The sequence below is a fragment of the Peromyscus maniculatus genome, chromosome 13, assembly GCF_049852395.1.
Source record: "Peromyscus maniculatus bairdii isolate BWxNUB_F1_BW_parent chromosome 13, HU_Pman_BW_mat_3.1, whole genome shotgun sequence".
Lineage (NCBI taxonomy): Eukaryota > Metazoa > Chordata > Mammalia > Rodentia > Cricetidae > Peromyscus > Peromyscus maniculatus.
In genome coordinates, this window is record NC_134864.1 from 58,962,065 (window position 1) to 58,974,729 (window position 12,665).

The 12,665-nt window shown below is 45.3% G+C and overlaps 1 protein-coding gene across 1 annotated transcript in view; it reads left to right on the forward strand.

The window, feature by feature from the left end:
* Nucleotides 1–12,665, forward strand: part of Rftn2 (raftlin family member 2) — a 74,847-nt gene that overhangs the window by 34,491 nt on the left and 27,691 nt on the right. The window contains exons 6-8 of the mRNA XM_076550367.1: nucleotides 1,206–1,482; nucleotides 3,419–3,622; nucleotides 12,458–12,579. Coding sequence (XP_076406482.1) covers nucleotides 1,206–1,482; nucleotides 3,419–3,622; nucleotides 12,458–12,579 — 603 coding nt within the window. The remainder of the gene's footprint in view (nucleotides 1–1,205; nucleotides 1,483–3,418; nucleotides 3,623–12,457; nucleotides 12,580–12,665) is intronic.

Genomic DNA, 12,665 nt, shown 5'->3' on the forward strand with positions numbered 1-12,665 from the left:
TTAATCCCAGCACTTGGGAGGCAGAATCAGGTGGATCTCTGTGAGTTGGAGGCCAGCCTGGTCTACAGAGTGAGTTCTAGGACAGCCAGGGCTGCACAAAGTGGCTGTTCAAAAATATTTGGCACATGTCCCCTGTATGTTTCCTGTCTCAAAAAAAAAAAAAAAAAGGCATTTCTACTTCTGCATTTATTTAATGAATGTTTATAATGCACCTATCAACTGATGCAATTCCAAGACAGATAAGACACAGCAATTCCCCAGGAAGTATTGCCTGCTGAACCCAGGAGAAGGACACTGTCACAAGGACAGCGGAGAAGAAAACCCTTAGATCTTTGGCCCTGTGTGCTTAGAGGAAATAAGATAATAGTCTCATAAGTATTTGAATGGAAACAGTACCAAACATGAAAGTCACGACTGCTAAATCCCAAATAATTACACTGACTTCCAGTCAGATGCTTCAGAGCCTATGCACTGACTGAAGGATCAAATCTCAGTCCGTGCATTTGGCCCAGCTGCGCCATGACCCGGGCTCATGTTTCCTAAGTGCCTATTTATAAAAATGGGCCTCTTAACCCCTGGCTTAATCAGCACCAAATAGTGCTGCTGTATGCTTTTTGTCTTAAATTAACATCTCCTTTAATAATAGTGTTGTAGCTGGGTGGTGGTGGCACACACCTTTAATCCCAGCACTGGGGAGGCAGAGGCAGGCGTGTCTGTGAGTTCGAGGCCAGCCTGGGCTACCAAGTGAGTTCCAGGAAAGCTCAAAGCTACACAGAGAAACCCTGTCTCAAAAAACAAAAACAAAAAAAAAAACAAAAAAAAAACAAAAAAAAAAAAAAAGAATGGGGTTGTATTTGCTTCATTTATTTTGGGAAGTGCTCTGGAACAGTCTTTACTTTTGCTACAGCTGGAAAGATGATTGTTAACCATCTCCAAAAATCATGCTATAAAATTACTAGTTCTTGCCAAATACGGCAGAATTTCAGAGAAAAAAAATGTGGTCCCGTTTTTATAACTTCAAAAGCATTAGTTCTGTTTGACAAATCATGCCGATACTGAGACATGATCTTGGAGGCGGTGTTCTTTAGAGGTTCTAAGCATGGCTCGTTCCATCTCCTCATGGCCTCCTCACGGACTGAAGGTTGGTTGGCTGAGTCATACATACACGGGGTTTACCGTGGTCCTGATGTCTCTTTTAACCTCAGGTTAATGCTGCTGCTAAAAGAGGAATGAAGTTTGTTGGGTTCGTGTCACAGCATCGCTTGCCGTCTAAACACTGCAATGGAACCAGCCACGACGGAGATGCAGAACCGGGGCTGCCCAGGAGACACGGTTCTCACGACAGCCACAAAAGCTGGAGTGAAGGAGACGTCAGTGCGCCCTTGTCTGACAGCGGAACGGAGGAGGAGCCTCAGCGCGAAAGCGGACGGAAGACGGAAGGCAACAGCAGCCCCAGCGACTCGAAACCAGAGCGGGGAGGAGGTAACGGCATGGATGGAAAGAGATGGACTCTATGTTCCCCAAACCCTGCCTCTGTTTTAAAGAAATAGAAGTCAACGTTGATTTCTGCAGGTTATGCGGACAGTGAACTAATCTAATTCTTGCGGGGTTGTTTTTAAGTCATTCTAGCCAGGAATAAGGCAGGGTCATGTTTCAAATGTCAGTTCTGCTGACCCTGCAAGCCAGCCACATAATGCAGTCGCCTAGCCCTCTTCTAATACTAAAGGTTTACCTGTGTGCGCCTTTAATCTCAGCACTTGGGAGGCTGGGGCAGGCAGCTCTCTGTGAGTTCAAGGCCAGCCTGGTCTACAAAGTGAATTCTAAAACAGCCAAGCTACACATAGAAACCTTGTCTTGAAAAACCAAAAAAACCAACCAAACAAAAAAGAGACTTGACTGAGAACATAGCTTGGTTTACAACTGTCTGGTAAACAGTGTGTGAGAATCTCAGTGCAGGCCTTTCCCACTTCACGCATGCTCTTCACCTCTGAGATCAATGGACTTGCTTTGATCATCCCTAGAATAAGACAATGGAATGTCATGGTGACTCAGTTATTATAACAATAGTGCCCTCAGCCAGAAATAACTGTAGACAATAGTTTTGTTCTTCTCTGCCAAGTCTCAAGTTTTCCCAAGAAACTGAGAGTATTTTTCTCTTTTATTTTTTGACTGTGCAAAGTTTCCTGACATCTTTGCAGGAATGTTTTTTTTTAAAGCAACATCAAAGAAAATTAAAGACTCTGTAAACTGGAGTAAACACGGCCTCTGGAGACAAATGTCTGAATTTCTTTCTCGAAAGGGGACAATTGCAGAGGCCCCCCTCACGAGGTTGGGAAGGGGAAACAGTGCCCAGTGCCTGGCACAGCAGAAGCTTCTGTAGCAGGCTCACAGCTGCTCCAAACCTTGATCAGCACTGGCCCTGGAGGGCGCAGTGGAGTCCAGGCCTTCAGGGTCCGCACTCAGCATCCTGTGTGTAGCAGAGATCCATTTGAACACAGTCTTCTAGAGAAAGAACCAGGAGATTAAAATATGGAACAGTATACTGTTAAAGTTGTGTTGGTTTGGGGGTTTTGTTGTTGTTGTTGGGTTTGTTTGTTTGTTTGTTTGTTTGTTTTCCCTTTGAGCTCAGGACCAAACCCAAGACCTTGCACTTGCTAGGCAAGGAGGTCTCCCCCTGAGCTAACTCTTCACCCCTTGTTTAAGCATTTTTTAAGCAGTAAAGTAAATGGTAAATAACTGCATGTTTAAAAACTAAAAGCTTTCATGAGAACAATAAATACCAAATGCATTCTAGCGGTTATTTTCAGAGACGGGAATTGGTAACTGTAGGCTGCTCGGTACACACCATGTGGTAGCCTCCTCTGTGTCCATTGTCTTATCTCTGTAAAGAAATAATTCAAAGCTAATATGGCATATGTTAACATTTGATTAAACTGAGTTGGGGGTGGGGAGGACATAAAGGTAGCTCAGTCGATACAGCACTTGTCCCACGAACATCGAGTCTTGAGTTTGATGCCCAGTCCCCCCAGAAAAGGCAGATGTGAAGGGCATGCTTGTAACCCAGTGCTACACAGGTAGGCAAGATGGCCAGGTCATGAGCTCTGGATTCAGTTAGAGACCTTAACTCAAAACCTAAGATAAAGAAGGACTGGGAAAGACACCCAGCATCAACCTCTGGTCTCTCTACATGTATGCACACACCCATGTTACATGCATGCACCCAAACACAGGCACACAACACAAACATGTACACAGATATACACACATAACTTTTTAAATTGAGTGGTGGGTAGTTTTATTATTTTCTATATTTATTTGTATGTTTGTAATGTCTTGTGAAGAACAAATTGTTTAAGAATTTTGATTGGTAAGATTATGACTGTCCTCCCCCTCCCTTTTCCTGAATGCCTATGCCCAGATCACAAGCTGTACATGGTCTTCAATGCTTTTGACGAGGATTCAGCCTGCTGGACCTACCAGGAAGGTGTCCTGTCCATGAAAGTGACAAGGAAAGGAGCTGCCATCAACACCCTTGAGGCCAACTGGCTAGAATTGACTACGTTTTATTATAAGCAAGGCTTGTCTTTAGTTGACTCTTTTGTGTGCTGGGAGACACCTAAAGGTGAGTTTTACATTTATATGTAAATAATCTGCATTTGTGTCAAAACTTCTGAAAGTATTTTTGCCTTTCAAGTTCTGTGGCCATAAGGATGGGTATAACTCTTTTTAAAAAGAAGTATCTGTGTCATTGCCCAGCTCTGTAGCTTTAATTTAAAAGTGTTGGCCAGTGAGATGACGCAGCAGATCAAGGAAGTTACAGCCAAACCCAACAACCTGAGTTCACTCCCCAGGACCCCTGGAAGAAGTAGACCGGAACTTCCCAAGTTGAGCTCTGACCTCCACATGGATGCAGAGGAGTGCACATGGTACATGTGTGCCCACACACATAGCAAACACACATAGAGATAAATAAAGTGTAACCCCTTGACTGGTGTAGAACTGTAATGTAATGTTTGCTGTTGTGTAGGAACCATCAGGAACAGACACACCATGGGGGGATTGGCCAGGAAAAATTTCCAAGAACAGTGTACTATGACAGCCCAGTCAGGAAGCTCGGAGTAGCATCCCATAGTTAATATCTACATGTAATACATTATCCCAGTTTGTGGCAGTAGGTACATTGTATATAGATAGTGTGTTTCTGGCTCTTTCTATGATTTGTGCAGAAAAGAAATCAGAGGTATGCACCCATTCTCTGTTTGTCTCTCTCTAATCTTTGTTATTGAGTTACAATGTAGTACAAAACCAGTCTTAGCTATCACAAAAACAAACAGAAGACTTCCCCAAAAATGAATTTCAGAGAGAACCATGTTCAAAGAAACAAAGGAAGAGTGGGCAGATGGAAGAGAATGCATCGGGAAGGGGGGGTTGGGATTACTGCAGACCTGAAGCTCCACGAGGTTGGAGCCAAGAGTGAAGGAGGAATCAGACACAATGTCGTGAAACCACCCTGGAGCTCACTTGGTAGCCCAGGCTGGCCTCGAACTCACAGAGATCCACCTGCCTCTGCCTCCCGAGTACTGGGATTAAAGGCTGCGCCACCACTGCTCGACTGAGACCACCCTGTTCTTAAACCAGCTTTCTGACACCTCCCTTGATGTGACAGATGGCTGGGTGGAGCGTACTGGGTCCAGGAGTCACATTCCAGAAGATATCCTTTTCTTGCAGAGATGACTGGCACACAGCAGGTGCTCAACAAATGCTCAGTGCTTTCCGGTTACTGGAAACTCCTTCCACTTTGGTCTTGTTTGGAAATAGCAAGGTTTAATAAGAAGGACATGGCCTTTAGAGTCTGATAGAGCAGGGTTTAAGTGCTACTTGTACTTACTAGCTCTGTGATTTGGGGAAATCGGGTGGACTGGCAGAGACTGCTTCCTAAAAGGGTATGAAACTCACTCTTGGCCGCCGTGAGCCATGAGTGAGAACCCTGCAGGTCAGATCCAGCACCGCGGTTCATTTTCTGGTGAGTCTTCCTCCCTGGCACACGTCACGTCACGTGCAGGTTCCGTGCGGACCATCATCTGTTTGGAGACTGGTTTGGTGCCTCCCCTTGCTTCTCTCCCTCGCTTCTCCTTCTCCCTCCCCGTGTCTCTGCAGTAGTGTCTAAGTTGGAGACATTACACATTTTGGTTAGCGACAAACGGCCTGAGGAGAAGCGGCGGAACTGCTCTTTTGTCTCTCTCGGGCATTCCTGCCTGGGGCCTGGCCTGATGGAAATAAAATGAGCTGCAGCCGTTGCTCAGCAGCCGCCAGCGTTAGCTCTCAGAGCCCCGGGGAGGTGTCCCTCCTTCCGCAGCTCAGGAATGTCCCTTCAGACCCGGATTCATACAACCTTGGCGAAACCTCTACTCATCCACCTCAGTCTTTGGGGTCTGGACACCGGGGTGTGTCGCTAAGCCTTTGCCGGGACTGACCAGTGTCTGTCATGGTGAGAAGCGGGGCTGAATTGGGCTCTCTGTTCTGAATGTGTGACGCCTGGCCTCCCAAACGCACAGGGAAACAATGAGTGTTTCCTGTGTCTTGCTTTTATCCTCATCCCAAACATCGTCAGAAATCAGTTCACTGCAGAGAGCATAGGGCTACGAATCCAGACGCTGCCCAGAGACTTATGAGCTCCCAAATCACAAACAAAGGGGAGGGGACACACTGAAAAGTTACCCACCTTAGCAGTGTGTGACAGTACAATCTGTGTGGGATTCCTCTACAGGGTCCTTCCACTCGATCTCAGTCTTCTCTGTTTGGAACATTCTCCTGGGGATGCGCGCGCGCACACACACACACACACACACACACACACACACACACACACGCACACGCACGCACGCACGCACGCATGCACACACAACACACACACACACAATTTCAAAAGTAAGAAAAATATCCAGAGTACACCCAACAGAATATTGTGACAAGAGAAATCAGGAAAGAATCCACAAAGGACCAGCAAGATGGCTCAAAGGTGAAGGTGAAGCCTGGCCACCTGAGTTCAGCTATCCAGGACCCCCATGACGGAGGAGAGAACTGACTCCTACCAGCTGCTCCTCTGATCTACACACATATGCCGTAGCATGCACACACCCACACATGTGTGTACACACCAACACAAACATGCAAGAAGGTGATAACCACAGCACAACTAGGAAGCTATAGGAGGCAGGCAGGTGAGAGCCAAGGTAGATGATTCAGGGCAGAGAGCACAGAGCAGTCAAGGAGAGCCTGAGAGCGGGGTATGTAGGGAAAGCTGGCTCTAGCCGAGGTGGGCGAGGTGGTCAGGAGCCATCCATGCAGAGCATCTAGAAAGCAGTGCAAAGCTGGCATGTACGTCCTCCTTGCTCTCTGCCATCATCATCCTAAACCTTGCGTGGAATAACTCATTTCATCCACACGAGTAATCCTGTGAGAACGTGAGGCGTACAGCCACTAAATCACGTGCCCGCATTGGGACAAGGAGGAAGCAGTGTGGCCAGCGGGGTGGAGTGTGTGTGCTCGTTTTTAATTAGTTAACTAATTCTGTGAGCGTGAGGGCTGTGCTTGCCACCGTGCCCCTGTGGAGGTCACAGGACAGCTTACAGGGATAACCGTTTTCTCCTTCTACGATGTGAGTTTTAGGGACTCATATCCTGACGTTCACCGGCGTGGCCTTTGTCCATCTCCCAAACCAGAGTGAGTGGTCTTCACCAGCATACAGGGTATTTATTTCCATTCATTAGTTGAAAATTTTAAAAGGACGTCATGATCTGACCTGCAATTTATGTGCATTGGTGTTTGACCTGCATGTCTGTGTGAGGGTGTCAGGTCCACTGGAACTGGAGTCACAGACAGTTGTGAGCTGCTATGTGGGTGCTGAGAATTGAACCCCGGGTCCTCTGGAAGAGCAGCCAGTGCTCTTAACCTCTGAGCCATCTCTCCAGCCCCTGATCCGCAATTTATTTATTTTTTTTGAAAGGTTTATTTATTTATTTTAAGATTTATTTATTATGTATGCAGCATATATGACTGCAGGCCAGAAGAGGGCACCAGATCTTGTTACAGACCGTTGTGAGCTGCCATGTGGGTGCTGAGAATTGAACCCGGGTCCTCTGGAAAAGCAGCCAGTGCTCTTAACCTCTGAGCCATCTCTCCAGCCCCTGATCCGCAATTTAAAAGGACTTCTCTGGCCTCGTGTTGGGACATGGACCACAAAGGGCAGGAGTAGAGAGGCTGATGTCTGTCTTACCTACCTTTCTATTGCCATGACAGAACACAATGACTGAGACAACCCATGAATTTTTTTTTTAATTTGGGGCTCACAGTTGCAGGGGTTAGAGTCTGTGACCATCATGGCAGACAGCTGGGCAGCAGGCAGGCATGGCACTGGATCAGTAGCTGAGAGCTTACATCCTTATCCTCAGGTAGGAGGCAGAAAGAGAGCACTACCTGGGAATGCTGTCAATGCCCACCCCCAGGGACACACCTCCTCCAACAAGGCCACACCTCTTAGTCCTTCCCAAACAGTTCCACCAACTGGGGACCAAGTATTCAAATAGATGAATCTGTGGAGGGCATTCTCATTCAAACTCCACAGCTGATGTCTCTAGCAGTCTCTAAAGAGACTCATTTTGATATGATATACATGATAGAGACACAGACTAGCAATGACCATGCACACCTGCCCTCCACTTCACAGATGGTCCTGGGTCTGCCTTTGGACAGCTAAATAAGAAATAGGACATGTAGACCAAAAATTCCAGAAGTGGAGTGTTGGTGTTCCTCACATTTACATTAATATTGTCATGTCTAGCTGAAAGGAATATGTAATATCACATGTCCAGACAGGTAACCCATTCTCAGGGGATTCTTCAACTCATGCTTTTTGACCCACACATAAGTACCCTTAGGACCTTCCCCCTGTGCCAGGGAGTCTAGCGGTCACAAGGGCACATGTTTGCAGGACAAACCTTCCTGGAACTTTAAGAAAGGGGAGGGGGAAGATAAAATCAAGTTGGTTTTATTTTTAAAGAAAGGGAGGAGTGGACAAGCGTGTTATTTTTTAGATACCATGAATGTATTTGTTTCTGTTCTGTGGTGCTGGGGTCAATCCGGGACCTCACCAATGAGCGGCAAGCTCTCTACAACTAAGCTAGTTCCCAGCCTTTTGGGGTTCCTTCAGGGGAGGCTATGTTTCACTCTGAGAAAGGGTATCATCAAGGCACCCAGGCTGACCTAAATTCACAATCCTCCCGCCTCAGCCTCCTAAGTAACCGAGATTATAGGTGTGTACCACCCGTAACCAGTCAAGATGAATATATTTAATTTAAGAGACTTTTTTGGTGGGGATTGTTGTTTGTTTGTTTTTGAGACAGGGTCTCACTATGCAGCCCCAGCTAGCCTGAGGCTCACTATGTTGACTAGACCGGCCTGGAATTCACAGAGCTCCACCCGCCTCGGCCTCCCCAGTGCTGGGATTAAATTGGTGTGCCACCACACCCAGATAAGATGAATATATTTCAAAGGAATGCAAAAATTGCATTTAAGACAAAACATTGACATTAAAGAAGCTGAGACTCACTGCCATCCCTACCCAGAAGTGGGACACAAATGCATTTGCCTGGTCTTGGTATTCAGCAGAAGGAGGAAGACAGACAGACAGACAGACAGACACACACACACACACACACACACACACACACACACACACACACACACAGTGAGAGAGAGAGCTGAGGGGCAGGGCTGCAGGCAGAACAGTGCTGAGAAAGCTGTTTGCAGTGATCCCTCCTTCCGTTCCCTGGAAACTGAGTCCTTCCCCACAAAGCCTTCCCCGACACTCACCCTCGCTGCCACCTCTGTCAGGAGAATGCTTCAAAAGCTGAGAACTCCCTCCCAGAACTGAGACTCAGCATCATGGCCCCAGCTAGTGTGAGCACTGAGAGGGCCAGCTAGGGACTCTAGAGCCAGGACTTCGGATTTAACTGAAGTCCATCATACAGAGTCAAATGCGTCTGTCCGATGTGTGACTAAAGAGAATATACAGATTCAAGATCAGAACATTCATAGGATTCCAGAAGGCTTCCCATGACCCTTCCCAGGCAGGGTCACATCAAGTCAGATAAGCACCCATCTGTCTCCTCATCACTTGCTCCTGGGATCCTGTTCTGGACTCTACAAAGATAGAATTATTCTACACATTGCACTACTTTGCCCCACTTGCTTTTTTGAGACAAAATCTCATTCTGTAGCCCAGACTGGCCTTGAACTCAGCAAAATCCTTCGACCTTAGGCTCACAAATGCTGAGATTACAGGCGTTAGCTCCCCCCACAGCCAGGTTGTATCTTTTGTGTCTGCCTTCCTCTGTTCAGCAGAGCTTCTCTGAAATTCACTAACAACATTGCACTGCAAAGAGCTTAGTTTTTATTTCTGTTGTCTGGATTGTACTGCCATACTTTCTTTAAACCTGTGGGTTTAGAAGTGGGTCAGTGAGATGGCTGATGAGTAAAACTGTCTGCAGCCAGGACTGAGTTCAGGGATCCACCGAGGGAAGAAGAGAGCGCTGGCTCCCTAAGTTGTCCTTTGAACCCCACAAACACCATGGGTTAGACACACAGTACATCACATACACACACACAGTACATCACATACACACACACAGTACATCACATACACACACACAGTACATCACATACACATACACTACACACACACACAAGATAGATGATAGATAGATAGATAGATAGATAGATAGATATAATTTTTTTTGTTTTGTTTTTAAAGTTCAGGGCTGAGCGTGGTGACACACACCTTTAATCTCAGAGGCAGACTAATCTCTGAGTTTGAGGTCAGCCTGGTTTATTCAGCAAGTTCCAGACTACCCTGTCTCCAAAAAAAATTAAAAAAACCCACAAAAGTTAGAAGTGCCTGTGCTTCCAATATTGAAAACAGAAAAAGTCGTTTCCATACTGTAAAGTCCGAAAGGAAACAGAGGGTACATTGTGTCTATAATTACTGCAATATAGAGTTATTTCAAAATCCACATCCCTGTTCTAAAAACAGCCCATGAGGTCTGCGCCCTAACTCTCAGCTCCAGCTCCGCCAGTGACGGTGGTGCCGGCGACAGTGAGGACCTCAGCCAGGAAAGTGGAGTGCATGCTGCAAGCAGAAAGCCATTCCAGCTGGCCAGCTAAACTGTACTCGCTTCTAGGAACCCTCTAAAAACAAAACAAAACAAAACAAACCACGCGTTCTCTGTTGCATTCTGCCCTAAATGCAAAGAGTGTTTAAATAAAAGCAAGACAGGCGTGGTGATGCACGCCTTTGATCCCAGCACTTGGGAGGCAGAGACAAGCAGATCTCTGAGTTCCAGGCCTTCTTGATCTACAAAACAAGTCCTAGGATGGCCAGAGCTACACACAGAGATCTTGTCACCAAAAATAATAATAATAATAAATATATATATATACACACATACATAGAAAAGAAGAAAAAACCTAAAGCAAGAACCAATTTGCTCTCAAATTTAGTCTCTTAATAAATATTAAAACTAAAAATGACATTAAAATTAGTTTTGTCTTTATCTTTAAGCTTAATCATGTGAAAACCTTGCCTTTGCCAGCCTTTATTATTCAGAAAACTATCAAACAGGAATTTGTTGTAAGACAAATCTTGTTTAATTGAGATGGTGACAATAAAATAGACTATGCTGATAAATTAGAAAATACATTCCTTATTACAATACAAACATAAGGTGCAGATTACACTTGGATCATATTAATCAGTATATTCACCATTCACCCAAGGGGGACTGACTATGAGTACATCATGATGTAAGTTAATTGGAATATCTGTTTTAAAATGACAATATATATTAAAGCTTCTGATGTATGACCACATATTTATAGGCAAAGACAAATTTCTTCATTTTAATTCATTATGATATAATTACAATATATATATTATAATTGTAACAAAAAAAGATCTGTTTTCTATGACAAACAGGGAAATCTGATGTGACATGCACTATAAAATCCACAATGTTTACCCAGCACATGACCATGAGAAAAAAATGTCTTCTATTGCAAAATAGGAGACAAAAGAATTTCCATTAAATCCTTTACTTTAGGCCAGATGGTTAATGTCAACTATTCAAGAAAAAAAGTCAGAGAGGCCTTCCCTTAAAACTTCCTTCCGGGCAGGAATTCTTGGACAATGACTTCTGTTACAGTCTTCCTGTCGCTGTTGGGGGGGACTTGGGATTTTTTTTAATGCAGTGAGGTAAAGAATTGTGTTTATGATTCTGTGTATGTGATACATGTGATACACTTGCCCAAGCCTGTGCACGTGGAGGTCAGCATCCCATCATCTTTCTCTATCACTCTCCACCCTACGTTGGGGAGCAGGATCTCTCACTGAACCTGGAGCTTGTCATTTTGTCCAGGCCAGAGGTCAGCACACCCTGGGTCTGCCCACCTCTGCCTCCCCAGAGCCGCTTTTATGTGACGCTGGGGACCAGGTCCCTCCCAATGCCTGCACATCAAGCATTTTAACCACTGAGCCTTCCTAGCCCTGTGGTGATCGTTCTTAAAGCTGATTTTAATATTATACCTGTAACTTCAAAAATTAACATTTTTCATGCTTCCATTGGTGATATAATACAGACCAGAAACAAAAGTTTGGTTTGAAGGTGAAGGTCATTTCCATATGCTTCTGGGATTGACATTCCATCATAGTATTTAATCTTGTTTCGGCTATGGTAGTTTCATGTATATGTTTGACTTCATTTCGGTGAAATCCAAAACTGTCTTTACCTATGGGAAAAAAGGAAATCTTAAACAAAAGGACTCAACAAAAAATTAATTTTGTTTTGTTTAAGTGGGTTTTCTCATAAAGCTTTTTTATTTATGTGTATGTATGTGTGTCTGTGTGTGTGCATGCATGTGCTCTCACATCCACATATGTGCAAGTGCCCATGGAGTCCCGAAGAGAGTAGGGGATCCCCTGGAGTTGAAGCTATAGACAATTGTGAGCTGGGATGCTGGGAACTGAACTCCATCCTCTGGAAGAGCCGCAGGCACACTTAACCTCTAAGTCACCTCTCCAGCACATTTTGATGTTGTAAACAGCATCTCATGTAGCCCAGGCTGGCCTCAAACTTGTTATGTAGCTGAGGATGACCTTAAACTCCTGATCCTCCTACCTCCCCTCACAAGTCCTGGGATTACACGTGTGAGCCACCTCACCCAGCCTCGGCTACCGGGTGAGGCTGGGGCTGACCCTGGTGCTGCACACACTTGAGGAAATAGCTTCCAGTCGACCAGTTCTTCTCCCAGCTCGCTACATTCGTCACCCTAAGGCTCTTGCTGATGCTTAGAAACCAGTGTCATTTACTTATGACTCTTCTGAATTGTATCCTTTCCCTGACAGGGGACCATTTGCCTAAATCTCTGGAAGGATTTTTTATCTATGAAGAAGAAGGTTCTGGAGTTCCAGGTTCTAACAGGAAAGGAAACGATGCCATTGTGGTAGAGCAGTGGACCGTCATTGAGGTGAGCTGCAGTTCCGGAGAACTGCTTTCCTTCTGTGTGTGATTTTACATCCTAAAGATCATCATTGCCTGGAACACACAGTGTCC